At 55.0% G+C, this 27,968-nt stretch overlaps 1 protein-coding gene across 4 annotated transcripts; it reads left to right on the top strand.

Moving 5' to 3' along the window:
* The first annotated feature begins 340 nt into the window (after window positions 1-340).
* On the top strand, window positions 341-27,644 carry TRIM29 (tripartite motif containing 29). Of its 4 annotated transcripts, none has more exons than XM_033204642.1 (10): window positions 341-1,369; window positions 10,022-10,117; window positions 10,926-11,159; window positions 12,681-12,879; window positions 15,511-15,612; window positions 17,838-17,930; window positions 20,143-20,241; window positions 21,884-21,982; window positions 23,511-23,587; window positions 26,460-27,644. In XM_033204642.1, the coding sequence occupies exons 1-10, from the start codon at window positions 566-568 to the stop codon at window positions 26,520-26,522; spliced, it is 1,866 nt and encodes a 621-aa protein (XP_033060533.1). In that variant the 5' UTR covers window positions 341-565; the 3' UTR covers window positions 26,523-27,644. The 4 variants fall into 4 exon arrangements, with proteins under 4 accessions (XP_033060533.1, XP_033060532.1, XP_033060534.1 ...); XM_033204641.1 differs by having other exon boundaries at window positions 342-1,369; window positions 21,881-21,982; XM_033204643.1 differs by lacking the exon at window positions 21,884-21,982 and having other exon boundaries at window positions 346-1,369.
* The last annotated feature ends 324 nt before the right edge of the window (window positions 27,645-27,968 follow it).

The following is a 27,968-nucleotide window of genomic DNA, read 5'->3' as shown; positions in this document are numbered from 1 at the left end:
GCCTCTGCAGACACCTCACCTTCTGCCCCAGGGGCCTCTGGGTGCAGTGAAGCCTGCTCACCTGTGAAGACAGAGACTCCTGGCTCCCTGGATGAGAAGCAAGTGCGTCAGAGGGAAGCAGCCCAACTGGTTGCTGAGTTGTGGAAAATAATTAAGCTGGGGGAGAAAAAAACACTTCTTTTAAAAATCAGGTTAGGGATGAATGTGTAGGGCGTGGTTCCTGTGTAATTATCTGCTCTGCTGGCTGCGGGTCTGCCTGCTTCTCCCGGCCCGCTGTGTCAGGCTTATGCCTGTTGCTCCTCCCCTCCTCCCACTCCTCCTCCTCCGCCTACTCCCCTCCTCCTCCTCACAGGTGTGTCTCTTCCCCCACTCCCTGCCGAGACACACCTGGGAGGTGTTTGCTCCCTGCTGAGATACACCTGGGAGGTGTTTGCTCCCTGCCGAGATACACCTGGGAGGTGTTTCCCTGTGGCTGCTTGCCCCACTCCCTGCCGAGACGCCAGCCAGAGAGGTCACCTATCCTGAACCCCAGCAAGCCTAAAACAGATCAGCCAAGCACGCTGAGATGGAAGCTGCAGATGCCTCCAGGAGCAACGGGTCGAGCCCAGAAGCCAGGGATGCCCGGAGCCCGTCGGGCCCCAATGGCAGCCTGGAGAATGGTACCAAGACTGACGGCAAGGATGCCAAGACCACCAACGGGCACGGCGGGGAGGCAGCTGAGGGCAAGAGCCTGGGCAGTGCCCTGAAGCCAGGGGAAGGGAGGAGCGCCCTGTTCGCGGGCAATGAGTGGCGGCGACCCATCATCCAGTTTGTCGAGTCCGGGGACGACAAGAACTCCAACTACTTCAGCATGGACTCTATGGAAGGCAAGAGGTCGCCGTACGCAGGGCTCCAGCTGGGGGCTGCCAAGAAGCCACCCGTTACCTTTGCCGAAAAGGGCGAGCTGCGCAAGTCCATTTTCTCAGAGTCCCGGAAGCCCACGGTGTCCATCATGGAGCCCGGGGAGACCCGGCGCAACAGCTACCCCCGGGCCGACACGGGCCTTTTTTCACGGTCCAAGTCCGGCTCCGAGGAGGTGCTGTGCGACTCCTGCATCGGCAACAAGCAGAAGGCGGTCAAGTCCTGCCTGGTGTGCCAGGCCTCCTTCTGCGAGCTGCACCTCAAGCCCCACCTGGAGGGCGCCGCCTTCCGAGACCACCAGCTGCTCGAGCCCATCCGGGACTTTGAGGCCCGCAAGTGCCCCGTGCATGGCAAGACGATGGAGCTCTTTTGCCAGACTGACCAGACCTGCATCTGCTACCTTTGCATGTTCCAAGAGCACAAGAATCATAGCACCGTGACGGTGGAGGAGGCCAAGGCCGAGAAGGAGGTAAGTGCTGGGGCCCCTCCTGCCCCTCCAGGCCTCTCCTCTCTCACCCCACCCCTCCGACCTTCATCTTCTCCACTGGGGCTTCCTCGGGTTTGGGGCTGAAGTTTCTGCTGTCCTTGGCTCTTTTAGAAAACATTTCTTTCCCCTCATACCCCCTGTCCCCCCTAATCCCACCTGGGGATCAGAGGTGGCTCCCCAATCCCCTAATGTCTCAGGAGACAGGGACATTTTCTAGATGAGCAGATGGAGACTCAGAAAAGACTGGAGGCCTGACCAAAGTCACAGGATAAATTCAAGTCAGGTCAGAGAGTATGACCCAGTGGCACAGAACTCACTCCTGGGCGCTGTGCCTGGCTGGGGTGTTTCTTCTTCTTCTCCTTCTCCCTCTTCCTCTTCTTCCGCTGCTGCTGCTTTTTTTTTTTTTTTTTTTTTTTTTGATTTGAAGAAGAGATAATTCCTCTAACCTGAGTGGGTCTGGCCCCTGGGGAATGGGTTGTGGGTGAGGAAAGATACTAGAAGAGAGAAGTTTGGGGTCCATTGAAATGTCCTTTCTGTTGTCTTTGCAGTTTTTATTTGTGGTACAGTGGCTGCTTGTTCTGGCTGATCCCCAGCTGGTCTCTTGACTTCCTCCACAGCCTCCTTTATCCTTCTCTCAGCTGGGCCCTGTGTTTTGCATGTGTGGTTGTGTGTAGACACACCTATTCCTGCAGGCGAACGCTGTTGGGGAAGTTTGGAGTTTGTGTGTGGATGGCATGTACATGTACAGCTAGTCCCTGACTTAGGATGGTTTGATTTATGATGGTGTGAAAGTGCTATGCTTTCAGTACAGTATTCCATAAAATTCAACACTTTATTACAAAATAGGCTTTGTAGTAGAAGATTTTGCCAAACTGTTGGCTAATGTAAGTGTTCTGAACAAGTTTAAGGCAAGCTAGGTTAAGCTATGATGCTTGGTAGGCTAGGTGTATTAAAAGCATTTTTGACCTATCACATTTTCAACTTACAATGGATTTATTGGTAAATAACCCCATCACAAGTTGAGGAGCATCTGTATATGTGTTTATTTTATGTGCACGTGGGTGTTTTTGTGCCTTTGTGGATGTTTGCATGTATTTGTATATGTGATACGTAAGTGTGTTTGCGTGAGTTCTATGTGCCTCTGCCTGTACTTCTATGGGGCGGAGCAGAGGCAAGTGCAGGCCTGTGGATGTAGCATACCTGGGGCAAAGGGCCCAGCTGTGGCCACTGCCCTTGGCCCCACAGATGTGGGGTTCACTCTTTCCTAAGGCACACAGCTTCCTGCTATGGGTGGCCTTCCTGGGGCAAACCTTCCTGACCTCCAAAGCAGTGAACTCCACTTTCCTGAAGAGCTTCTGCACGTCTCAGATCTGGACAGCACAGGATTCCTCCTTGCCCAGGCTTCCTGACCAGGAGGAGCTGGTTGATTACTCTCTCCTTTCATCTCTCACCCACACCCCTGGACAGAAAGGGCTGAGGTAGGGAGGGGAATGTACTCACAGATCCCTTCCAGAAGCCTTGTTTGGCCCAGGAAGATGTTTCCAGCTTCCCCCGCCGGAAGATGGGGAAGACCCCAGTGTGGCCTCAGGCTTCATACTGAGAGATATAGATGGGACAGGGGCCATGAAAGTCATTTTAGGGAGCTTACTTGGGAGGTTAGACAGAATAAGAGGCAGTCATCCTCAACAACTGAGAAATTGCAGAGCCTCAGACAAGGTTTTAGGAAATGTGACTGAGTTCCAGTCCCAGTTTTTGCCTGTAACTAACTGTAAGGCTGTGAATAAGTCCTTTCCATTCTCAGTCTCAGTTTCCCAAGGGGTGAGGCTAGATTGTTGGTTTTCAAATTACCCCACAGAGCCATAGGATTCTTCGAAATGTCTTTGAGGCCTCAGGATGAGGAGGGGCAAAGAGGTGTCAAGAAGGCGGAGGGTTCAGGTTCCCACCTCGACTACAAGCAAAGGACATTCTTATTGATCATCTTCTATGTAGGATTTGGCCTCAAATTTGGACTGAACCAAGGATATCTCTGCTTAAGCCTGGGTACCCCTGGAAGAGGTGGTTCTGGTGGGCAGGAAGGTCTTGGACAGCCCCGTCTGGATGTGCCAGGAGCTTAGAGTTCAGAGTTCAGGTTCCAGTATGGGGGCCGCTGAGGGACTCACAGTTCTTTTCTGAGGGAGGGCTCATGATGTAGGTCGGGAGGCAGGGCTCATACACACAGACAGGACTGGGGAGCACCCACCCAGTTACGCAGAGTGGCTATCAGTCAACATAAAGTCGTAGTGGACAGAATGCCAGGCCAACAGAGTATTCCCTCACCTTGCAAATAGGGACACAGGCATAGAGGAAGGAAGGGGCCTGTCCAAGGTCCTTGTTTGAGGAGGAAGCCCCCTAAGCCCTCTTCCAGTGTTTGAGAATGCCTCAGGGAAGGGGCCCCAAGGGGATGGGATTGGGATATGTGTGCTTTAGGAGAAAATGCCTGGTCCCCTAAAGTGACCGTGATGGTGGGAGCTTCAGGTAGCCTGCATGTGTGTGTGCACATGCATGTGCACCTGCAGCATAGGGCTAGGCAGGGAACAGTGGAGCCAGGCAGCCAGGAGACTGAGATGGGTACCCCGGCTGTCTCGGCCTGGCTCTGCTGGAATGTCAGAGGTGGGGGACATTGGCACAGAGCAGGTTTAATGGGTAGATGGGCCAAAGTGAATGAGCATGCCAGTCCTGGCATCCTTTTGAGGCATCTCCTGCAGACCCAAACATCAGCCCACACATAGCTGTTTGCAAGCAGCCTTGTTCAGAACCTGTTCTGCAGGCCAGTGGTGAAGGCCCAGGTGACATAGCCTCAGACCTGCCTTGGTTGGTTGTGTGAGGCTAAGATGACACCCAGGGCTGTGGGTGCCCGTCTCCTGGGCCTCAGCTCTACCTACAGACTCTGAGCAGAGTCTCTGTTAGAAAAAGATCGCTTGGTGGGACAATATGACAGCACCTTCCTCTAGTGGTCCCTGGGTCAGCATGTTTCCAATTCCACCCTGAATGTCACAATAGGTCCCATACATGTCCTCCTGTCTTCCCCTCTGCCACTGGACACTTCCCAGGCTAGGTTACGTGGGTGGGATTGAAATGTACACATACATCCCTGTCTGTGTCTCATGGTCTTCCTTCTGCCTATCTCAAGCTTCAGCAGGCCAGGCTGTTAAGACCTTCTGGGTAGCTGGCTGGCTGCTCTTGGGTGGCCTTGCCCTGACATGGGTCTGGCCTGCTCTGAGGTGGCAGCACGACCAGGCATGTGTGGAGGTCACTCAGCCAGGAGCATTGCTTTGGAGAGGCTCAGCCTCATGCCTCCTCCACTCTCTCAACCCCACCATTTGGTTCAGTTCAGTTCTCTCACCATAACATGGCTTTGTTTCTCATCTCGTTGCCCAATTCTTCCACAAAAGCTGGGCCACTGGTTGCTGGGCATGGGTAGCCACGGGTCCTTGCGTTTCTGAGCAGCACTGGTCTGCCCAGGAAAGCTCTTTGGGATTCGGGAAGGGGAGCTGGGCTAAAGGCCAGGGTGCCCTGGAGGGGTTGGGCCCACTCTCCCTGGAGACTTTGGTGACTTTGGGGGAGAGTGCTTGCTCTGGGACGGGGTGGGTGAGAACGGAGGCAGGGTGACCTCTCTGGGTGCTAAGGGAGAAACAACAAAATAAAAGAGGCTTGGAGACAGGAAGCAGGGGAGCAAAGTGACAGGCAGGCAGGAGACAATCCAGTGTCTATGGCACACACCTGAGTGCCAGTGCCTGGCCCAGCATGTCCTACCTGTAGATGAAGAACAAGCTCAAAGTCGTTAAGAGACTTACACAAGTTACAGCACTCAAGATTGGCAGAGCTGGGATTCCTCTCCGCTATTTTAAGCCTTTTTGTTCCTGTAGGATCGGAAGGGTCTTCTTGAGATCACCGAGTCCAGTGGCCAGCAAGCCCCAGACCACAATCAGCTGGTGAATTGTTGAAACAAAAATTCCCAGTCCTTACCCAAGGAGGTATTTTAAAGGTCTCCCTAGAGAATTCTAATATGTAGCTGGGTTGGGAATCAGAGATCTAGTCCAATTTCACCACAAGGAAACCAAGGCTCAGGGAGGGGAGGTTCCCACTATGCCTGTGTCCCCATCTGTAAGGTGAAGGAGATGAGGGAGCTGCTAACACTCCGTGGGCCTGGCATTCTGTCCTCTTCCCCACTGTTGGCCTGGAGATGGCCAGGGTGACACCTTCCTTGCCCCATCTTACCCTCCCCTGACCTGAGGCTGTGAGGAAGCAAAAGGAACAGTAAATCCCAGTTAAGCAGACTAACTGATCCCAGGCTGTTTGACGTCCGGGTGGAAATGGGGAAATCTATCCAGCATTTCAGATTCTTATCCAGATAATTACCATTTGTCTGAGAGTACAAATCTGGCAATTAACTGGCTCATTTGGCAAATGTCACAGCCGACAGGCCTTGTAGTGAATTCAGGCTAGGGGAAGATCATGGCCAGTCGTCTCCTCCCTGGAGGCAGTGCAGGTACACCTATCCAGGTGGGTGCTCAGGTGTGTCTCCACCTGAAGACCACATCCAGGTTGAGGTGCTGCTAGCTGCTACACTACCCGTCTGCTCTCCGGAAAGCCTCTGCTCACCCAAGGCTGAAGGATTTCAAGGCTGGGTGGCCCATGCAGAGCCCGATCCTGGCATCAGAGAGCAAGAGGCAACCAGACAGGTGTGGGAGAAGGGAACAAAGGAGTCATTTAGGGACAGGTCTGGGCAGGGAGGAATGAAGCGGAGAGTAGGAAGTCAGGAGGGAGGCGTGGGCAGGGCGAGACTGTGGGGATCAGAGGCCCTGTCAGCCATGAGGGCCTTTAACCACTTTCTGAAGGAAGAGGGAGAGAGGGAGAGAGAAAGCTGGGGCCTCAGGACAATGGGGAGGGAATTGGGAGGGAAGCGGGAGCAAGAGGAAAGACGTGGAACTGCCAAAGTGGGCCATCTGCGAGGTATAGGGAGCATGGGAGAGCTTAGGTCAGCAGGAGTGAAGGGGAAGGACAATGCCACAGAAGACACACAGGACAGCCCAGTGCCACCACCTCTAGATGCGCCTCTTAAGGCACAGAATAGGATCTGAGCCCTATTGTTGCAGCTTGGCCTTACTGCTTTCCACCTGTGAGAACTCAGGCATGCTGTGTAATCTTTCTAGGCCTCAGTTTTCACACCTGTGAAATGGGGCGGGGAGGGGAGGGATAATGCCACTTACCTCCACAGGAGGCTTTTGCTGGTTAAAGGAGAAAAGTCCTGGCACATAGTAGATGCTCAGTAATCAACACTCCCTTCCTTCCCTCTACTAGTGTTGAAGGAGAGCCAAGTGTCTTTTAAACCTTCCCATGTTATATTACTTCCTATACAGGAAAAATTGCCAAGAGCTGAACAGACATGAGGTGCATCCCTAGGTCTCACCCCAAATGCTCCTCCCCTGACAGGGTAGGACTCATCCCAGAGGTGATGAAGGAGTGTTCTAGCAGCACAGAGTTCCCAGTCCAAGGGAACTCCAAGAACCTGCTGTGTCCTGCCAGTCTGGTCTTGGAAGACGTGCTGTGAGAACAAGGCCCCTTCCCAGCCTATGTCCAACTTCTTCAGTGCTCCAAAGAAATAGAAGGCCAAGTCTCTCCTCCACCCTGACCGACTCTTCCACCCACAGCTGCAGACAGTCTCCCCTTCTGACCCTGCCCTCACAGGTTTCCACGTCATCCGCCAACACCTCTGGCTCTGCTCTCCACCCCTCGGTGCTCAGCTAGCCCTGTTGCCCTCTTCCCTGGCTCCCTTACACAGGATGGACCCCAAGGGGACTGGCATCGCCCTGCCCTTGGCCTAGATACTTCTTTGTTCTAATCCCCATTGAATTCTGCATCCCTGAACTCTATCTCCTTCGTCTGTCTTGGCCAGTGAATCCATGCTTACCTGGGGAGACCTTTCCTCCTCTGCAGCCCCAACCGTGCAGCCCTCACCTTCTCTGGTCAGACCTTCTTCCATTTGCAGGTGGTTAGTCCACCCTCATCCCCTTTTTTCCTCCTTCATTTCCGCCAGTGTCCTCTAATCTTCAATTATCCACGAGCTATGCTTCCGTCTTGCATTCAGCCCAGTGTCTTGACCTCGCCAGCCTCTATGCACTCCCTGCTGTTCACTCTGTGTCTGGACAGTGTACACATTCCATCTGGATCCCAATCCAACAGCATACACTATCCTCACCACTGAACACTACCAACACCTCACCTGATCACACCTGCCACACTTCTCACTTGCCAATGCCAGGCCCACCTGCTCACCACACTGCACACACTGCTGCGAGCATGGTGTGAGTGAAAGCACCTGGCCTGGCCCCTGGTCCATGGAAGGTGCCCACACAACAGTGACGATGGGGACCATTGCTCAGACGGTGCTCACGCTGTGCCAGGTGCTTTCTGGGAGCTTCACTCCCAATCCCAGGGCATCCCACAGCTTCCCTGGGAGGCAGGTCCTCTTCCTGCCCCCCATGGACCAGACAAGGCTACTGAGGCACAGAGAAGCTAGGCAACTTTCAGAGGCACTTGCTGTCCTGTGCTCCCGGTGAGCTCCCTCTGAGCCCACCATTGCTCATTTCATGGAGGGGCTGCCCATCTCCTATTTGAGATAGGACTTTTACAAGCGCTGGGCCCTGGCCTGTGGTGGGAGGGATTGTGCTTTTGTTCTCTGCTTTCCTTGCCATCAGACCTTGTTCTGGGGGTGGTAAGGTGGGGTGAGGAACCCAGGTGCCAACTCCTCCATCGCTGAGCTGGGTCAGGAGGTTGGGGGCCTCCAGCTGTTCCTCGACCTCGGGCTTCACTCAGGAGTTCGCCAGGGTGAGAAAGGTGCCTGGGATAGAACCCCCGTCTTGGTTCTCTTGGACTCTTCTTCACAGCTCAGATCTGCTTGCCAGGTCCAGCCTCTTCGGAGGCCTTTGGGGCCGTGGGATCTGCCATCCTGTGTTTCCTGGGCTCTTGGGCTCTGCATCCTCAGAGAGTGTGACGGTCTAGTTTCTGCCCTTATGGTGGGCGTCCTTTCTGTTTTCCACTCTCTCACCATCTTATTTAGTGACTGCTGGCTTCTCTCCAGCCTTTTTTCCAGAGATAGGGCCAAATCTCCATCCTCATCTCCTTAGGTCCTCTTTTCCATCTCTGGTGATGGTATTTTCCATGCTATGGCGTTTCCGGCCCATTGCTGGTGGGGCAAATGCTACTGAGAACAACTCTGAATCTCCCTGCCTGGAGAGCCCAGTAATGTGGTGGGGGGGTGGGGGGGTGGGGAGGCCAGGGATTCAAGGACTGTCTGGAAAGCTCTGTGGCTCTTGCCCCATGCCTTCCCCACCCTCTGGGCACCTTTTCCAAGAAAGCCAGGGAAACTGTGTCTGCCATCGGATCCACTTCCCTGGGTGCCTGCAGCAGGTCTGCTGTTAGCCCTCCCTTGGCCTGGTGGAGCATTCAGAAGTTGTGCCGTGTGGTAATGCATGTGCCCAAGTGCTCATGACTCCTGGCCGCTGGAACTCACATTCCTAGAGGTTTGTGGCTTCCTCACCTTGACTATTCTTTTGGGCTCCTCAAGGAGATGACCAGAGAAAGGGGTGGGACTCTGCATTCAAAACCCAGTGGTAGTGGGGAAATCTGGAGCAATCCAAGGCTCCCTTGGATGCTTTGTTCTGTCAGGTGGAGATCATTCACCTATTGTCCATGCTGGAAGGGGCTTTGAGAGTCCTACAGGGCAGCCCAGCAGAACAGAGGCTTGGCTGGATGGGACTGGCCTTAGCTTCATGCCTCTCCTTTTGTCTCTATTGTGGCTGCTTTTCAGAGAAGGGCACTTCCCCAAATGGAAGGTGAATGTGGGAGTGAAAGCTAATGTCCCAGCACACTACTGATACAACCTCTTCCTAAACCACCCCAGACCCCAACAGTCTGCGTCCTCTTCCTGGGCAGGGGTCCCTACAACCCCTTCTTCCACTCTACACTGCCTTCCTCTCTAGCCTTCTCCTTCCCCAGAGCCCCTGGATAAAAGTCCCTGTCTTGCCAAAACTGCAGAATGCCTTCCCTTTCCCATAAACAGATTTTATAGCTGTGCCTGCCCAGACGGAGTCCACGCCAGAGGCAACCCTGGCTGCTGCTTGCAACACAGCCCTACGTCATGCCACAGAAACGCTGCACACTGTTACTGCCATGAGACACTCCCTGGGCTGGGCTGGGCTGGGCTGAGCTGGGCTGGGTCCCCTTCCTTTCTCTTCCCAGTGTCTGCAGGTCCACTGAAAGGGGCAAACACCCTGAAAATGAGTTCCCTCCTGCTCATGCTGGGTGGAGGAGACAAGCAGAGGTTTAGCCCTTAAAAAGACAAGGCTAGAATGTCCAGCCCTAGTGGCCTGAGAATATAGCAAGATGGTATTTAACTTACTGCTAGATCCTTGGCGACTGGCATGGTGCCTGGCAGATCCGAGGTCCTGATGAATGTTTGCTGAATGAAGAGCTGAATAGATGAGTGATGAGCCCTGGCTGCCAGTGTGCCCCTGGGTGGACCCGCTCCCTTGTTCTCTGGTTCTCTTCCATCTCCTTCCCCTGACTTCTCCAATCCTGGCTCTTTCTCTGTAGACAGAGCTGTCACTGCAAAAGGAGCAGCTGCAGCTCAAGATCATTGAGATTGAGGATGAAGCTGAGAAGTGGCAGAAGGAGAAGGACCGCATCAAGGTGAGCGCCCCCAAGCTCACCTTGCTGCTCCCTTACCCCACCAGGCCTGCCTGGAAAGAGGCAGGCCTTGGCTCCCATTTCAGTCTCAGGCACACATAGACATCCCACATGTGTTTCTTCTGGCTTCTCCCACTTCCTCTGACATTCTCACTGACTGCCGTTCTCAGTCTGAGCCAGGCACTCAGGTGGGATCCTGTCTGTGACCTAATACCCATTTCATATTATCCCAGCAAGTAAAGACCCCAGTGTGTCTTCCGATGTTCTCCAATGTATGTTCTGCCCACCAGACTCCCCAGCCACCAAATACACACCATTTCTTCTCTGCTTATGCCATTGTGGCTAAATATGTGTCTGCCATGGTTTGGGTAATTGCAAACTACAATCTGAAATCACTGCCTGCTTGACCCTGACTACATACACAGCTGGCATACACATTAGTTTTCTGAATACACATTTCTACATATACATTCATTTTCTGAAGATGTTTGGTTCTGGTTAGAGTTTCAGGGAGCATATTGTGACCCATGGGAGAACTTTGGGACCCACAGGGAATGATGGCTCATATCAACTCACCAAGAAGGAGCCACGATAGGAATGTGGGCTGTGAACAAACCTGGCTATCTCTATCAGTAGGTGGCATCCCTCAGTGATGCCTTTGAATGAGATTCTTGGCTAAACAGACTTGCCAGGTTAGGGCAGTGGGTATGCCCTGACCCTGTGCTGGAAACCTAAAGACATACCCAACTAGCTAGATTTCTTTCCCTAACTAAAGCCCTGCCTAATCCCTTCCCTGACTTTGGACCTCTAGAGCTTCACCACCAATGAGAAGGCCATCCTGGAGCAGAACTTCCGGGACCTGGTGCGGGACCTGGAGAAGCAAAAGGAGGAAGTGAGGGCTGCACTGGAGCAGCGGGAGCAGGATGCTGTGGACCAAGTGAAGGTGATCGTGGATGCTCTGGATGAGAGGGCCAAGGTGCTGAATGAGGACAAGCAGACCCGGGAGCAGCTGCACAGCATCAGCGACTCTGTGTTGTTTCTTCAGGTAACAAGCCACTCCTCTGTCACTCAAGCCCTTAATTTCCCCGTGCACTTTTCGAGACCCCCCTCCATCATCCATCCATCCACCTATCCACTTATCTACGTATTCATCTATCCATTCATCCACCATCCAACCATCCAACCATCCATCCATTCATCCATCTATCCAAGCGCCATTCTCTGTTTAATTTTTTTAATCCAATCCATTTCTCTACCTACTCTCAAGATGGCACACAAATATCACCTTTTGTGAACTTCAGTTGATACGTGCTAGCAGTGCTGTGGGCTCAGTAGGAAAGAGTTCTGAGATGAGTGAATCGGGTAGAGGGGCAGTGGCGTAGGAGTGCTGCCTATTTGTTATCTTGGATCTAGTGCATTTGTCTAGTCATCCATTCATCCTTCCATCTGCTAGAGTGTTTTGGATACTACTGCATGCCCAGTACTCTATTAGGTGCTGTGGCGAATAGAGAAGCACAAGACATGGCTTCTGCCCCCAAGCAACTGCAATCCAGCTGGGAAGATAAGACATGTACAATTAGAGAACAATATAGAAAAGTGTGTAATTAAATGATAAAGCATATGGCTCAGGAGATAAGTGCCTGTAGAAGCTCAGAGAAGGGCAGGTGGGCTAGAGGAAGCTAAGACAGCTTTGTGGAGGAGGTGGAGTTTCAACTGGGTCTTGGAGGCCGGTTAGGATTTGAGAGGGAGGACAGAGTCTTTGGTGAGGAGGAAGGGAAATGAGCAGTGCTAAGGCAGCACTGAGCATGGCATGTAAAGGTAGAAATACCACTGTGGGCCGGGCGCGGTGGCTCACATCTGTAATCCCAGCACTTTGGGAGGGCAAGGCGGGCAGATCACCTGAGATCAGGAGTTCGAGACCAGCCTGGCCAACATGATGAAACCCCATCTCTACTACAAAAAACAAAAACAAAAACAAATTAGCCAGGCATGGTGAACTCACCTGTAATCCCAGCTACTCAGGAGGCTGAGGCAGGAGAATTGCCTGAACTTGAGAGACGGAGGTTGCAGTGAGCCAAGATCGCGCCACTGCACTCCAGCCTGGGCGACAGAGTGAGACTTCGCCTCAAAAAAAAAAAAAAAAAAGAAAAGGAAGGAAGGAAGAGAGAGAGAGAAGGGAGGGAGGGAGGGAGGGAGGGAGGGAGAGAAAGACCACCATGGCTGACCCCGAATACCATAGTCATTCCTTGCATTTCTTTAGTGTGTTCACTCCCAGTCTTCACAGCTTGTGTCCCTCTCACAAACCCTATGAGGTAAACAGATGCACCCACTTTAGCGGTGGGAGTCGTGGAGTCACACATCTGAATGCCAGTGCCATCAGGGGTGTTAGCATCCAGTGAGTTTTAGCTGAACCTTTTCACCTTACAGAAGAAACAAATGTCCAGTGAGGAAGAGTGGGGCTTGCAGCACTGAGACCCCCAGCTGCACTGTGAGAGCCCCTGGCAGAGAAGAGTCCTCATAGCTCATGAAGACCCAGGCAGTTAATGGTTTTTTCCTTTCTTGGTAGGAATTTGGTGCATTGATGAGCAATTACTCTCTCCCCCCACCCCTGCCCACCTATCATGTCCTGCTGGAGGGGGAGGGCCTGGGACAGTCGCTAGGCAACTTCAAGGACGACCTGCTCAATGTATGCATGCGCCACGTTGAGAAGATGTGCAAGGCGGACCTGAGCCGTAACTTCATTGAGAGGAACCACATGGAGAACGGTAGGTCCCCTCTCGTGGCTGGGCCCCAAGGCCATGGACCTTTCTCTCCCAAATCAATTCCTGCTGCCTGACATGGGCTGGCGTCTGGTGAGCTTATTCTCATTGTTCCTACCCACCCACCCACCCTTCCTCAGGCTGTTTGGACTAGGATACAGGGATTCTAACCCTCCCCCTCCTTTGAACTTGCTGCCAAAGTTATGCAGCTATAGCAAGAGGCCTCCAGAGCAGGGACATCCTGGGCAGTGGCTGCACAAATGCCTCCTCTCTGTGGGTTGCCCATCAAACTCAGAGACTGGTTTTGTTCAGATCTATATCTAATTGCCGGGCCCAGCCCAGCAGCTGTGTGGATCCTGCCCCTGGTATGGGCCAGACTCCAAACTGGTGGCTTTGCAGACTCTAGCAGGCGTGACCTAGAACTGCAGCCATGCCTGGAGGGAGGACTTGCCTGTCATCGTGGCCATGCTGAACAGTGCTGAGCCCAGAGGCTGGACTTGGCCTGGTGGGCTGGGCTGGAGATGGTGGGACACTGTCTCTGTGACTTACCAGCTCCCCTGAAGTCAGCTCTTCTTCTGAGTCATGCTGTCCCGTCAGAGGTCAACTGAATCACGTCACAGAAAACCTCTGAACCTGAGAAACAACATTGTTAAGTCCTTTTCCACCCAGTCCCTTTAGGGCCTGAAGCCTGGGCACTTTCCCCAAGGCCCCACCCAATGTCGCAGGCGTTGCACGGGGCCTTGAGAGTACAGCCTTATTAGTGAATGCTAGACGTGAATACCCCAAGGAAAGGACCCCTGATTGCTCTCCAGACACAGCATATGATTCTTTGGGGGAGGAGAAGGGGATGAGGGGGATAGGAGTGTGCGGAAGGGTTGGGGTTCAGGAGGCCGTTTGTGCACCTTGGTGATGGCAGTATCACACAGTGTCCCTCTGAAATGTGGGGGACATTCAATCACACCCAAGGACAGATAAGCCATTTCAGCAAGACAATCATTTGGCTTCAAACGGCACTCAGATCCCGAAATCCTCCTTCTAATGACAATAGTGGTGATGCTAATGGTGATGGTGACAGCTGACAATGATTGAGTGTTCCCTCGATGCTGGGCATTTCGCTGAGCTCCTCATGCACATTACCTTATTTTCCCTGCGGGGTGTACTGCATTTTACAGGTGAGAAGGCTGAGGCTCAGAGACGCATCCTTTCATAGGGCGCACAGCTCGGTAGGGGGTACGGCGGGGTTGAACACTCTGCTATTCAGTCTCCCGTGCCCTCTCATCTGAGAAGCTGCAGCTGCCGGTGGCTGCAGCAGTGGGGTTGAGGAGTGTGATAATCATCAGCCCTGGGGTACAAACCCAGCAGGGGAGCCCCTCCGGTGAGGTCTGGCCAGGCCTGAGGGGATGGCCTCGACTGGGGTGGAGTGAGCCTTGCAGAAACTGTTCAGCCTCCTGGCCCCTCAATGTCCCATTTCTAGGTCACAATGATGGCCACAGCCTCTGTACAGGTGTGGCCCTGCATCCTGTATGAGGTGTGTGGCAAGGTGGCAAGCAGGCGCAGGGATGGGCACTGCTGATTCAGTGGCCCACACCTGTGCCTGGGGCTGTGGGGGCGGCTCCTCTGCCTCTATGTTGTTTTTTTGTGTGGCTGCTGTGTGGATGCTGGGAGTGTGTCTGCTCTAGGAGGTGGTGGCTGGTGAGTCAGACAGTGGAGTGACCATCCACTCCTCCCTGATGCCAGCCTGCCCACCAGACCAGGAACTCGTCCACACCTCAAAGGCCCCTGTGCTAGGAGACACCAGGCCACTTCATCCTGGGCTCTGTGGGGCACAAGGCTGGGCTAACACCTAGGAGGGCATTTGTTTATTCTTTGAGTATCTACTGTGCACCAGAACACTGACAGGCCCAGGTGATGAAGATGAAGAATGAGGCTCTCAGGCACATTCCTCCTCTTGCTCAGGAGAGAGAGAGGGAAGGACAGGGAAAGTAGAACACAGGGAAGTCGCAGGAGAAAGGAATGGACTGGAGGTGGCTGAGGGAAGTCAAGCGTCGAGCAGCAGATCTGTTTGAGTTAGGGGGTCTGCAGGTGAGTGGCCCCCACCATAGCAGCTCACTCCACTGCCTGGATCCCTGGGCCATGGAGGCCAACATTGGGACCTCATCCCCTCACCTTAGGCTGCCAGCAGTGGCTGGGACTGAACCCGGAAGTAGAGGGCCAGGGCTCAATCCCCAACTCTGCCCTTATTGGCATGTGACATTAGGCAAGCTACTTCTCTTACTTCTTGAGTCAATTTCCTTAGCTATCTCGGGGGATATAAGCACAGTTGATGTATGGATCAGATAAGAAGTGGGCATTGAAGCACCTTGTAAAGGTGATCTTGTGCTGTGCACACGATCTTACTCACAAGGGCTCCGTCCAAGAGGGTGGATGACTCTTTGCAGACACCCTCTCCACCAAGAACTCAGGAACCGAGCAAATGCCAGTCAGGGCGTCATATTCTCGGAGATTTCGGAGACTTGGCTCTCCCTGGGACATAGGGGGTGGGCTATGGGGTGACTCATCTGAGCCCCCAAAGTCCCCAGTGGGCTGCCTCCTCCTTCCCACCTGGTTCCTCTGCTGACCCGACCCTCTCCTTCCTAGGTGGTGACCATCGCTACATGAACAACTACACGAACAGCTTCGGGGGTGAGTGGAGTGCACCGGACACCATGAAGAGATACTCCATGTACCTGACACCCAAAGGTAAGAGGGAGTCCCCTCACCTCAGACCCAGCGTCTCTCCTGCTGCCCAGGGGACCCCCAAAGTCCATGCAGTGACTCTCAGCCAGGTTCCTTCTGGGTGGGGGTGATGGTATGTCCAGTTTGCCTGGGAAAGTCCTGGCATCTGCATGTTGTCCTGATGTGATTATGAACAGCGTCTGCGTTCGCTCTCAGAAGCGTCCTGGTTCGAACGAGAAGTTACCTGGTGCCGGCTCCTCAGAGGCGTTCCTCCTCAGCCACACAGGCAGCCCCTCTGCCCTCCTTGCCCTCTCACTTCTAGCCCACACCTCTGCTTCTCTTTCCTTCCGGAGGTCTCCTGGGCTCCCTTCTGCCAGGCTGGTGCTGTGTTTTGCTTTGGTTCAGGTTTTGTAGGGGCTGAGCCCTCTGAGACGGCTGCCGACCCCAGGACCATTCTGCTCCCCTAGGCGGGGAGAGCAATGCCTCTTCTTGTGAGTTTCCTGGCTCTGCACCCTGGCCCCCTTGGCCCTCCCTCCCAGGCCTTGGACAGTCCCAGCCTGCAAGGTGCTGGCCTAGCATAGACCAGTGCCTGCCTGTCCTTGTCCTGTGGTGGCCTCTCATTCTTGGGCGCCAGCAACAAACCACAGCAATATCCGTTACATAAGGGCGGGTGTGCCGTCCCTCGGACCATGAGGGTGTGTGCCTGTGCGTGTGGGAGAGTGGGGCTGGGGGAGGAGGGAGGCATGGGGAAGGCACAGGGGCTGGGGAGGGGGAAGCCTCCGGGAGCTAATCAGTAATTCACACATGTCTTACACACACACATACACACACACACACACACACACACACACACACACACACACACACAATGGGAGAGGCTTGGGGGATTTGGAGAGATGAGCTCAACAGAAAAGCACCTGTGCCGCCCCACCCAGTTTGAAAACAACCCCTGGGCTTCTTGGTTGTTGGGCTCTCCCTCCTCTGACATTCCTGGTGTGGGCCAGGCCCCAGCCAGCCAGTCTGCCTCCTCCCTGCCCAGGGTGCTGTGCCTTTGGGCAAGTTCTGGGAGAGGATAAGCTGTTCTAACCAGTCAGCCCCAGCAACCCTCTCCTCAAAACCCCCACCAGGCCTCGCCCCGGCCCTGTCCCTCCTGTCTCTCCCTACCATCCATGGACCAGGCCCTGGGGTGCCATCGAGTGCCCTGATGGGCTCCTGTGGGTCTCTCCTGCTCTGTAGGAGACTGAGGGCCCGGTGTGAGCCTCCTGCAGATGTGGGAGGGGGTGGAGGAAACAACAGCACCTACTCTGATGCCACCCTGAGGGCTTAGGGCCTGGGGGATCTTGGGCAGGCCTCAGTTTCTGAAGAGAGAGGGGAGGTTGTGCTCACATGCTGGGAGACTTCCCAGCTCTGTTGCTGTGAGTCAGTCTATGATGTCTGTGATGGAAGAAGCAGGTTCCCCCAGCATCCCTGCCCAAGCACTGTGGGTAGCCTGTGCCGAGGACAGGAGGGACAGGAAATCTGCCCTTGGGGAGCTCCCAGGCTCAGGGTGGAGTTGTGGGGAGGACACCAAGGAGTCACCAAGGAGATGAAAGAAACAAGGCCCCTAAAGGGACTGGGTCCTGAGTCTGGGGGCTTTGAGGTCAGTGGGATTGACAGTGGCAGTGACTCCTTCCCAGGAGGGGTGAGTTTCCGGGAACCTGTGCTCAGTAGAGGGGCATGACTGCGGATGGGCAGAGGGCATCAGGGACCACAGGCATAAAGGCTTACAGGAAGGACTGGCAGGGTCAGAACTTGGGGTGTGGTGTTATCTGAGGGTCAGGTGGGGAGGGACAGGGGTAACAGAGGACCAGAATACACATGGGGAGCTCATTGTTTTCAGCTGGGTATCAGTGGGGGTATCAGTCCCCACTGCTTCCTCACAAGGCTGTTGTGAGAGCCCAGGTGTGCGGAAAGGAAAGCACTTGTGAAGTGAGGCTCTGATCTCCCACCACTTCTGCCCCCGTGGTTGCCATGGCCTCTCCAGGTTTATGCTGATGCTCTCCTCCTGGTTACTAACAGAGCCCTTCTACTCTTCAAAAGCATGCCAATTTTGGTGATAAATTAGTTGATTGCCTTATGTCAGACCCAAAGGACCTCTCTCAATGGCGGAATCCAGGTCCTGTGATGGGCACTTGGGCAACCTTTTGGGGGCAAGGAGTCCCACATGAGACCATTCTCTGCAATGACAGCCCCCTTCATCTGCTTCACAGGTGGGGCCCGGACATCATACCAGCCCTCATCTCCCAGCCGCTTCACCAAGGAGACTACCCAGAAGAATTTCAACAATCTTTATGGCACCAAAGGTAGGTGGTGGCTCAGCTTGAGGGTGCACAGGGTTCATGTGGGGCTGTCCAGGCAGGAGGGGCATAGAGGTGAGGCCAGGGGGCATGGGGTTCAGACCCCAGTGTGAGATGAATGTGGGAAGCTGGGATGGGTGGGGGGCCCAGACACGGGTGGAGAGGGGTCCTACCTACCGAGCTTAAAGTGTGTGTGTGTGTGTGTGTGTGTGTGTGTACGTGCATGGGGGACACAGTTAGGCTGGAGGAAAAATAGCCAGGAATCTCGGCATCCCTGGAGATCCTTGAGTCCATATGCTCTTCTGATTCCTGAGGAAGGATTTGGGGAAAACTGGAGCTGAGCAGCCACCTTGGGCTTAAGTGTGGGGAAGCCCCCCAGCAAGTATGAGGGCACGAGGGCCCAAAAAGAATCTACTGATTTGCGTACTTCTGCAATGAAAAGTCGCACAGTGGTTAGTTGTTAGCTTGGCTGTGACTGGAAAGGAAGGCATGGCAGGAAATGGGACTGGCCCTGGAGCTCCAGGAGATGAGATGAGTAAGCAGCACCTTAAGACCTAGATGAGATGAAATGGGGGTGGGGACGTGGCTTCCCTAGGGGGAGCTGCTAAGTTCAGGGTCTCCTTCTGCCCAGTGCTCCGAGGGGACCATTTGCTCAAGGGCAGGGCCATCCACTCCATGAGACCTGGTTCTGGGAGCCCTTGGTTCTGTCCTGGGGGCTCCTGGTCACATGCCAGCTATGCACGGGGAAGGAGGGGACTGGGTCAGCCCCCGCCCCAGACATAGCACTGGAGGACTCTTCTGTGAGGACAAGAGCCGTGGAGACTGGAGGGTCAGGGGCACCACAGCAATGCCTAGGCCTCTACATCCAGGATTGGATTCACAGCCGTGACCTGTGGCACCCCCTCCTCCACATATGCAGTAGACCATGGGCACCTTGAGGACAGAGCTGTGTCTGTCCTGTTTGCTGCTACAGGCCCAGAGCTCAAAAGTAGGAGGGGGTCAGGAAGCAGTCATTGAGAGAGAGACTAAAGGCATGAGTGAACAGAAGGGCAAGGTATCTGGCCTTGCAGAGCCCTGGCTGGACGTGCTCACTAAGGCCTTGCTACAGAAGCTGCCTGGGATCCCTGTGGGAGGGCTTTGCACAGGGGCAGGTGGCCAGCCCCAGCCATCTCTGACCCCTGAGCCCAAAAGTCAGCCCCCAGCCCTCCCCACAAGCAGCCAAGGGGTGAGCTTGACTAAGGAGGTCACTGATGTTTCAAGCCTGGCAGATGGGGGTGCTGGAGGAGTGTGCATCACCCACGGGGGCGCTGAGCCCCCCACTCCAGTGCCCTCTGAGTGCCCTAGCAGCTCCTCCCACCCCCTTCCCATTGCCTTCTCCTTTGGACTATGGGACATGCCTGCACATAGGTGTGTGCTAGCCTATTCAACTTGGCAACTATCAACTGTCTCATCCCCAAGTTTTAGGATGTGTTTTTTTATTTGTTCATTGGTTCATGCATTCTGTCCATCAACCATACAATGAGCACCTTCCAGGAACCAGGCTCTGTGCCAGGCACTAGGTGTGATGTAGGGGCCAGACAGGTACATTCCTAGTTCATGTGAGCTCACTGCGGGAGACAGACAATTGAACATTTAGTTGCCACCCAGAGGGTAGGGGCTACAGGATGATGTGGGGATGGGACTGAGGCACATGCAGACATTGGGGAGGTGCCATGTAAGCTGACACTGAAGACCCCACCCTTGAATCGCTGAGGGTGGGAAGCAGGAGAAGTGTCCTAGGCAGAGGACAGGGTCTGGGTACATAGCCTGGGGCAGGAGAGAAGCTGGAGTGTCTCAGACACTGAGACTTAGGCTGGATTTGAATGTCCAGTGCTGGAGGGAGGGCAGAGGCAAAGCCAAGAAGTGGGAGATGGTGGGTGTGTAGCGGGTACTGGGGAGAGCAACTCACGACAGAGCCATGGGCTGTGCTTGGGACGTTGTGCCTTATTCTGAGGACAGTGGCCTTTAGGTAGGGGAGGGACCAGACTACACTTTATATTTTAGAAAGATAGCTATGGTGGCAGAAGGATGGGGGTGAGGTATGACTGGGATCACAAGTGGCATCCTGGATTAAGTTGTGGCCAGCGGCTGGAGAGTCACAGACCTGGCTGTGTCCTGGTCCTGCCTCCTCTCCCCCTCCCAGCTGTGGGAGCCTGACAGCCCTACTTTGCCCTGCCAGGTAACTACACCTCCCGGGTCTGGGAGTACTCCTCCAGCATTCAGAGCTCTGACAATGACCTGCCTGTCGTCCAAGGCAGCTCCTCCTTCTCCCTGAAAGGTGAGCTTGCCCACCCTGGCCCCTGCTTTCCTCCACAGCTGCCCCACACCTCCCAAACCCTGCTTGGGTCTCTTCCCTGAGCTGCTAGTTCCTCCCTCACCTCCCTGTCCAGTGACCGCAGCCTCTCACTGGACAGAGATCTGGCCCAGGACAGACCCTGCTTATTTCTTGAGGGCCTCAGTTTCTAGGTCATGGCCTGTGTCGTCCCAGGCCTCCCTGCAGGCTGATGGCTGACACTAAGAGTGCCTTCACTGTGCTGTGAACCAGAGCTCCTTTCTGGTCTGTCTGGGCTGAGGCGGAGGGAGTCAGGGTGGCCCCACCTTAGACTAGCATCTTTGCAACCAAGCTCAGAGAGCGCACCTGCTCTGGGCCTCTCAGGCTTGCTGTCCTAACCCTGGGTGGCGGCCACACTGACAAATTCCTGCCTCTCTCTAGGCCCTAGTCTCTGGCTAGTGAAACAGGGGAGAGGCCACAGAGCCAGGGAGAAAAAATGTGAATTTGGGTTTTGGAGTCTGGCAGCACCTGGTTTGGAATCCTGACTGCTGCTTATAAGCTGTGCAACTCAGGCAAACTGCTGAGCTCATAGATACGGGGCCAGATGAGAGCCCGAGAGCTGCCGCTGTGGTCTTTGCTGAAAATGAGGGCAGGAGTGGGGGCTGGGCCACATCAGCGTTTCCCAGGGCTTGTTTCACCGCGCTCTAGTCTCTACCTACACGCTGCAACAACAGCTCTCAGTGGTCAGGACGGGGGGGACACCCCGTACCCCCTGCACCCGACCTCTCTGATCCTCAGGGTGCTGCTTCTCCTACTGCAGAGTTTATTTAACTCCCAGTGTTGGCCGGCTCTAGGGTCCTGTGGCCATGGAGCACCTGCCAGCATCCTGCAGAGTCAATCCTGTAGGCGCCCCTTTGGGAAAGACAGGACCAGATGACCCTAAGGCCCCCCAAGACTGATCCTCTTTTCTGGCACTCTGTCCCCCACCTGCCTGCAGTGCTCTCAGCACTCTGACAAGGGAGAGTGGTCGATGCCTCCTGTCCCCTGGGGCTGGGGGCATCCCGAAGGGGCAGGCTTGAACCAGACCCCAGCTGTGGGCCCCAGGCCCTCATGCATCTCCTGAAAGATCCCAGAGACAGCTCTAATGGCTATGGTGGGAGTAACCCTGTCTCTCTTCTGGCACCCCAAACATCTGGCTTGGAAGTCAAGATCAGTAAATTGGGTGGGTTCAGGAGAGGGAAAGGGGCTATGCAGGGCAGACAGATCCCTGAGCAGTGGCCTCTGAGGCCTCGTCACTCAGCTGTCCCTTCTGGCGTAGAGTCCTACACTATACCCAGGGCAGGGATTCTTGGAGCTGCCGGCAAGATGAAGGAGACAGGACTATGGGTGGAGGGTCCCAGCCTGCAGAAGCCCCGGGCATGTCCTAGCCCTGATCTGGGCCTGGGGAGCTCCAGGATTTGCCTTGGCCTGTTTGGCTTCTAGCAGGTGCCTTTCTGCTCTCTGCTCAAGCCTGGACCACAGAGCACCTGGCAGGGGAGGTGGCCGCCCTCAGGTGTGATTCAGAGCAGCCCCCAGAATGAGGGGTGGGTCCTTTTGGCCCCTCGTGGGACCAGCACTGTGCCACTAATGCCTCTCTCTCTCCCAGCAGGCACTGGGAAAACCCCCTATCAGTTCACCACCTTGGGACAGGCCACTGCAGAGTTTTCCAAACCACTGGGTCGCAGTGGGCTGTCTAAAAATAATCCCGGTACCTGCCCATTTTTCCATGCCTCCCCTTTTCTCTCCCACAGCGGGGCGGGTGGGACATGGGGAGCTCTCTGCCACTTCTAGGGTGTGCCGGTCCCTTCTCCCCAGAGCTCCCTGGAGAGGGATGCATGCCCCACCTGCCACCCCAGCACACTCTATCTGGACTTCTGCCTGCTACACAAGGCGGGTGACTTGGGCCACCCTAGCCCCACCCCTGTTTCCACTCTCCCCTCTCTCATGGCTGGCGTGGGATTTTCTTTCCGGGAGCTGAGAGATGAGGCCTGAATTACCCCTCTTAATATCCACTCATGATCCCTGGAATGCCCCCCTTTCCTAAGGCTGCCCCCACCCCCAGATGCAGGAAGAGACCCAGGTTCTTTGCTCCATCTCCTCCCCCTCCTCCTTGCTCAGTGCCAGCCTGGGAAGGGCCAGCCCAACAGGCAGCCTGGCAGTGCTCATCATGAGCCTGACCTGCTCATCCTCGCTTAGAGCAGGGCAGGACAGGGGCTTCCCCAAGACAGAGCGCAGCCTCTCACTGGACAGAGATCTGGCCCAGGACAGACCCTGCTTATTTCTTGAGGGCCTCAGCATCCAGGTCATGGCGTGTGTCTTCCCAGGCCTCCCTGCAGGCTGATGGCTGACACTAAGAGTGCCTTCACTGTACTGTGAACCAGAGCTCCTTTCTGGTCTGTCTGGGCTGAGGCGGAGGGAGTCAGGGCAGCCCCGCCTTAGACTAGCATCTTTGCAACCAAGCTCAGAGAGCGCACCTGCTCTGGGCCTCTCGGGCTTGCTGTCCTAACCCTGGGTGCTGGCCACAGTGACAAATTCCTGCCTCTCTCTAGGCCCTAGTCTCTGGCTAGTGAAACAGGGGAGAGGCCACAGAGCCAGGGAGAAAAAACATGAATTTGGGTTTTGGAGTCTGGCAGCACCTGGTTTGGAATCCTGACTGCTGCTTATAAGCTGTGCAACTCAGGCAAACTGCTGAGCTCATAGCTCATAGATACAGGGGCCAGGCTCAGTGAGGAGATGTCTACAAAGTCCCTTCCACAGTGCTTGGCACAAGTGGGGCTCCGTGAATGGGAAACATCGTCCAAACAGGGCAGGGGAGTCCAAGTGAGCGCCTCCTGCCGGGAAACTCTGGCAGGTCATGCTTCTGCGTGGTGCTCCTGGTTTCTGGGAAGGGGAGGGCCCGTGGTGTAAACCTCCGGGGAAGGTGAGTGGAAATCCCTGCAGAGCAGTGTGATGCTGTACTGGATGTGGGTGCAACACTCCCCTGCTGCCTGGTCCAGCCCATCTGGCCAGCTCCTCCTCCTTCTGTTTGCTTTGCTGCCTCCTCCCTTTGGCCAGCCTCCCCAGGAATTTCGGTTGCGGCGCCCTGGCTGCTGCACGCCTCTTCAGGCGGCTGCATTTGGTAATGGGCTGGATGATGCTTGGTGGTCACTTTGGAGAAGGCAGCTGTGCTGCTCCGGCCCCGGGGGCCCCTGACCACCAGCAGTGCTCCCTTTGACTTGAGTCTCTTGTCTTCCCAGGCTATCCTTCCCTCATGCGGAGCCAAAGCCCCAAGGCCCAGCCCCAGACTTGGAAATCTGGCAAGCAGACTATGCTGGTAAGGGAAGTACTGCCGGGAGGGCCTGGGCACACCCAGAGACCTGGGCGCTGAAGGGGGCTCCCTGGGGGCAACAGGTTCCAGGGCCTGTGGGAGGATGATGACTTCTCTGGGCCATGGGGTAGAGAAGGAGGCAGCAGTGGCCTGAATACCTGCACACAGCAGAGGGTAGTAGAGAGCCAGGGCTAATGGGCAGGGGACTGGCTAAGCACACACTGTCTGGACCTCAGTTTTCTGATCTATAACGTGGGCAGCCTTGGGGTTTTATTTGGCGAATGCTTGTTGGATGCCTATGCTAGTGGAATGGCAGCTTGGGTTCTGCCAGCTCTGGGATTGTAAAACAGCCCAGCGGGAGGACAGGCCTCCTCCTAGAGATAGGTCCCACCTCCCCGGGGCAGTTCTCCAGTGCTGACAGCATAGAGGCCAGTGGGGTGATAGTGTGGGGGTGGGAAAGGCTGGAAAGTTGGGAAGAGATATATTTAGGTTCCGTATCTAATGACCCTAGGCCAGGGATATCAGAAGAGCAGCAAGACAGGGAAGCATGGCTTTGGGGTCCAGGCCACCTGCTGACTGTGGGGTCCTGGACAAGTTAGATACCCTCTCTTGAGACACTTTCTTGCTTTTTATGATGTGGGGACTGAGGTGATCTCCAGTGCCCGTTAGATCTGACATATCTGACCCTGACTGAGAGCTCAGTGATCAGGGACTGTAGTTCACATGCAGAGCCCCCATGTGCCTAAATGCCTTGCTCCTGAAGGTCCATTCTAGGCCCTGCTATAGGAGTCAGCCAGCTGCCATGGCAAGTGGGTGGCATCAGGAGCTCTGCTGGAACCAGGGCTGGAGCCCTTGGCTCTTGCTGTCTTTGCAGTTGGAGGTCAGAGCAGGAGAGGTGATTTGCCCTGGACCACAAAGAATGGCTGGGGATAGTTTAATTGGAGAGAATCTTTAATTGCTGGCGATGGAAGCTAAGTGATCGTGTGTGTAATTTGGAGCTGGGCCCAGGGGCATTGCAACAGCAGGACTGCAGAAAGCAGATATGGGGAGATAAAAGAAGGTTTCTGTTCTAGACTCAGTCCTTCCTCTCCCTACTACATACTTTTCCACCCTCTCAGAGCCTGGGACCCTGAAGAGAAGGCTCATCAGCACTTTGAGGCCCCTGGCAGGGCAGGGTTCTGGTGTCCAGCAAGCAGCCAGCGCTGGGAGAGTGGAGGCAGGTGCTGGGGTGCAGAGAGGCTGAGCTGGGAATCAGTTTCCCTGGGGGCTGGCCCCGGCTGTCTCACTGACTTGCTGTGTGACCTTGCGTGAGGAAGAATGATTCCTTTGTGCCTCAGTTTTCCCATCTGTAATTAGGATGATTTCCTAGCTCTTCCAACTGCCATATGTGCTGTGACCTCAAGCCAGGGAGGGGAAGGGAGGGTGAGGGGAACATTCTGCCCTGATGCCCACCTACCACTCTGGGCTTTTAACCCGACAATGCCATTCATCGACCTGCAACCCATATTATTGACCCAGTCTTCCTCAAAGAAAGGCTTCAGCCATTTCCAAATCTATTCACTTTGCCCTATGAATTGCTTGGGGTCCCGGCTGGCCCCTGGGGGTCAGGAGACCTGGTCCAGGCCCTGCTCTGCCAGTAAGTAGCTGTTCTTTCCCCTCCCTGGGTCCCAGTTTCTTCCTTTGTTTAATAGGTGGTTTAAGCAAGGTCTGAGCATCCCTCAGGCCCACAAGTCCTGCTGTGGACCAGGCATAGGCAAGGAGCTGACCAGGAGGTGTCAGTTCCCTGGCAGACAGGGCCAAGGGCAGTGCACCCTTGGGGTGTGTGTATGAGGGGCAAATGATGTCTCCTGTATTGGGATCCACAGGGCATGGGGGTGGGCTTAGCCTCTGACCCAGCTCAGGGACAAATCCTCTTCTTGAGACCCTCCAGGGGCTGATGGTGCTTGCATGGGTGAGCAGCAGCTAAGTCGTGCTCTTCCACTCCATCTTGGAGGGCTGCCTCCTCAGGGCCCTGATGAAGTGATCTGGGCGGGGCGGGGCACACTGATTTCATGAAATTACTGGGAGATACGGTATATGGAGAAGGCTGGGAGAGCTGTCACTGGGCTCTCTCTCCAGAGATGCTCCCTGAATACCAATGGCTGGGGGAGGAGGAGCAGGACGACAGAGGCACAGGGCTGTGGGGAGCCTGGGACTGTGTTGGGCTGGGGCAGTTGTTTACCCTCTCTGCACCCCCTCTGTAAGGAAGATTTATGCAGAGAGAGCCAAAGAAAATCCTGGAAGCCCTCACCATAAGAGAAGTGATGCCGAGAACTGGGGGCTGGGGGTGTGGGTTTTGGAGGCAGCCTGCTGGGGCTTGGATTCCAGCTCCTTGCTTACCAGCTGAGTGACCTTGGGCAAGTTGCCTAGCTTCTCTGTGTCTTGGTTTGCTCAACTATAAAATGAATATGATAATAGTAATCTATGTAATTGGGTGGTTGTAAAAATTAAATGAGTGCATCCGCATATAGCCCTCGGCACAGTGCTGTGAAGTTCCGTGGAGTAGAAAGTGTTATATAAATAGCAGCTGTGGTAGCACTGGAGGAACCTCCTGAGCTGTGGAGAGAAATTTCGACCAGTGTGATGAGGGGCTGAGGTTCAAGCTCACCCACTAACTATGGGAATGGACTCCAATTAGGATTCAAACCTGTAAATCCTGACATTAGGGACCAGCACCTGATCACAGGGTAGGTAGATCTTGCAGATCAGGCCAAAAGGCTCCTAGAATTGTCGGGGCCTGGATCACTGCTACCTCCTGGGGCAGGTTAGGATAGGGTGGGTCTAGCTAGCGGGCTCATCTGTCATCTGGCCTCCCTGACCACTCTTGTTTTCCCCGCAGTCTCACTACCGGCCATTCTACGTCAACAAAGGCAACGGGATTGGGTCCAACGAAGCCCCATGAGCTCCTGGCAGAAGGAATGAGGCGCCACACCCCTGTTCTTCCTTCTGACCCTGCTGCTCTTGCCTTCTAAGCTACTGTGCTTGTCTGGGTGGAAGGGAGCCTGGTCCTGCACCTGCCCTCTGCAGCCCTCTACCAGCCTCTCGGGGAGGTTCTGGCCCCTCCAACTTCCCCACTGGCCACACTCCCTTCAGACTCCTTTCCTGCCTCATGACCTCAGATGGTCAACATCGTTCCTGTGCTCAGAGGCCAACGCATCACAGGGGTGAGATAGGTGGGGACTGCCCTAACCCACCACCCTCCTCTTCTCGGGCTGGATCTGGGGGCTAGCAGTGAGTACCCGCATGGTATCAGCCTGCCTCTCCTGCCCATGCCCTGCTGTCTCCAGGCCTACAGACTTTTCTGTCCAAAGCCCCATCCCCCAGTGTTGCCAGCAGGTACCTGGACAGCACAGCCACACATCTCCCTTTCACATGGCCCACCTCCTGCTTCCCAGAGGACTGACCCTACATGCTCTCTCTAGTCCTACCTATCAGTGTCCAGCGTGGCAGAACCTGCAGCCCTTGCCCACTGCAGACGGAAACCTCTCAGTGTCTTGACATCGCCCTATGCAGGCAGTGGGTCTCCACCACAGCCACTTTGAGTCTGTGGTCCCTGGAGGGTGGCTTCTCCTAACTGGCAGGATGACCTTAGCCAAGATATTCCTCTCTTCCCTCTTCTGGGATAAATAATTCCCTTCACACGATATGATCCACCCATGAAAACAGCTACTGGCCCAGCTACCATTTCCCAGCCGCTGTACCATTTGCCTATAGAATTTCATTCAGTTTATCATTTGGCATTCTCTCTGGCGATGGAGAGTGTGGCTGGGCTGGCTGCGAAGAGTGCCTCACACACTGCCCCCACCCTTAGCCACTGCCCCATCAGAGGCTGCCTTCTCCTTCTGATTACCACCCATGTTGCATATCAAGGTGCCCAGGGATTGGAGCGGCACAGTGGGGACCTCTCCCGTCTCAACAGCCCCAGGCCTGTGGGGACTCTGGAAGGATGGGTTAGCTTGCAGGGGTCGGGGAGGGAGGCATCCAGCTTGGGCTTTCCCCTTTGGAATAAACCATTGATCTGTCACTTCTCTTGTACTGAATGACCATTTCCTAAGGGTCCCCAGGGGAACAGGCTGCGGTTCTTCTGATGTACTTTTTCCCTCTCAGGAGGGCATAGTCATCTTCCTGCTCTCCTCTTGCAGATGTGGCTCCTTTGAATCTCCCTTCACCTCCCTTACCCTGTCTGGGACATGGGTGCAGTGCAGGAGCCCAGGTCTTAGGGAGGCAGGCCTTGGCTGACAATGAACGCAGGGAGAATGATGGTGGGTTGTGGGCCTGGAGATACGCTCAATACCTTCTGCCATGCTCAGACCTTCTGGCCAGCCCACCCCAGAGTTCCCAGGGGGAG

Source organism: Trachypithecus francoisi, unplaced genomic scaffold, assembly GCF_009764315.1.
Source record: "Trachypithecus francoisi isolate TF-2019V2 unplaced genomic scaffold, Tfra_2.0 Lachesis_group8, whole genome shotgun sequence".
Lineage (NCBI taxonomy): Eukaryota > Metazoa > Chordata > Mammalia > Primates > Cercopithecidae > Trachypithecus > Trachypithecus francoisi.
This window is presented reverse-complemented; position numbering and strand designations above follow the sequence as displayed.

Excerpts from the sequence above, each read along its gene's own strand:
- TRIM29 (XM_033204641.1), top strand. The coding sequence starts at position 566 with ATGGAAGCTGCAGATGCCTCCAGGAGCAACGGGTCGAGCCCAGAAGCC. Across the intron at positions 11,160-12,680 it reads ACTCTGTGTTGTTTCTTCAG|GAATTTGGTGCATTGATGAG; the intron begins GTAACAAGCCAC and ends CTTTCTTGGTAG. Across the intron at positions 21,983-23,510 it reads GCTGTCTAAAAATAATCCCG|GCTATCCTTCCCTCATGCGG; the intron begins GTACCTGCCCAT and ends TTGTCTTCCCAG.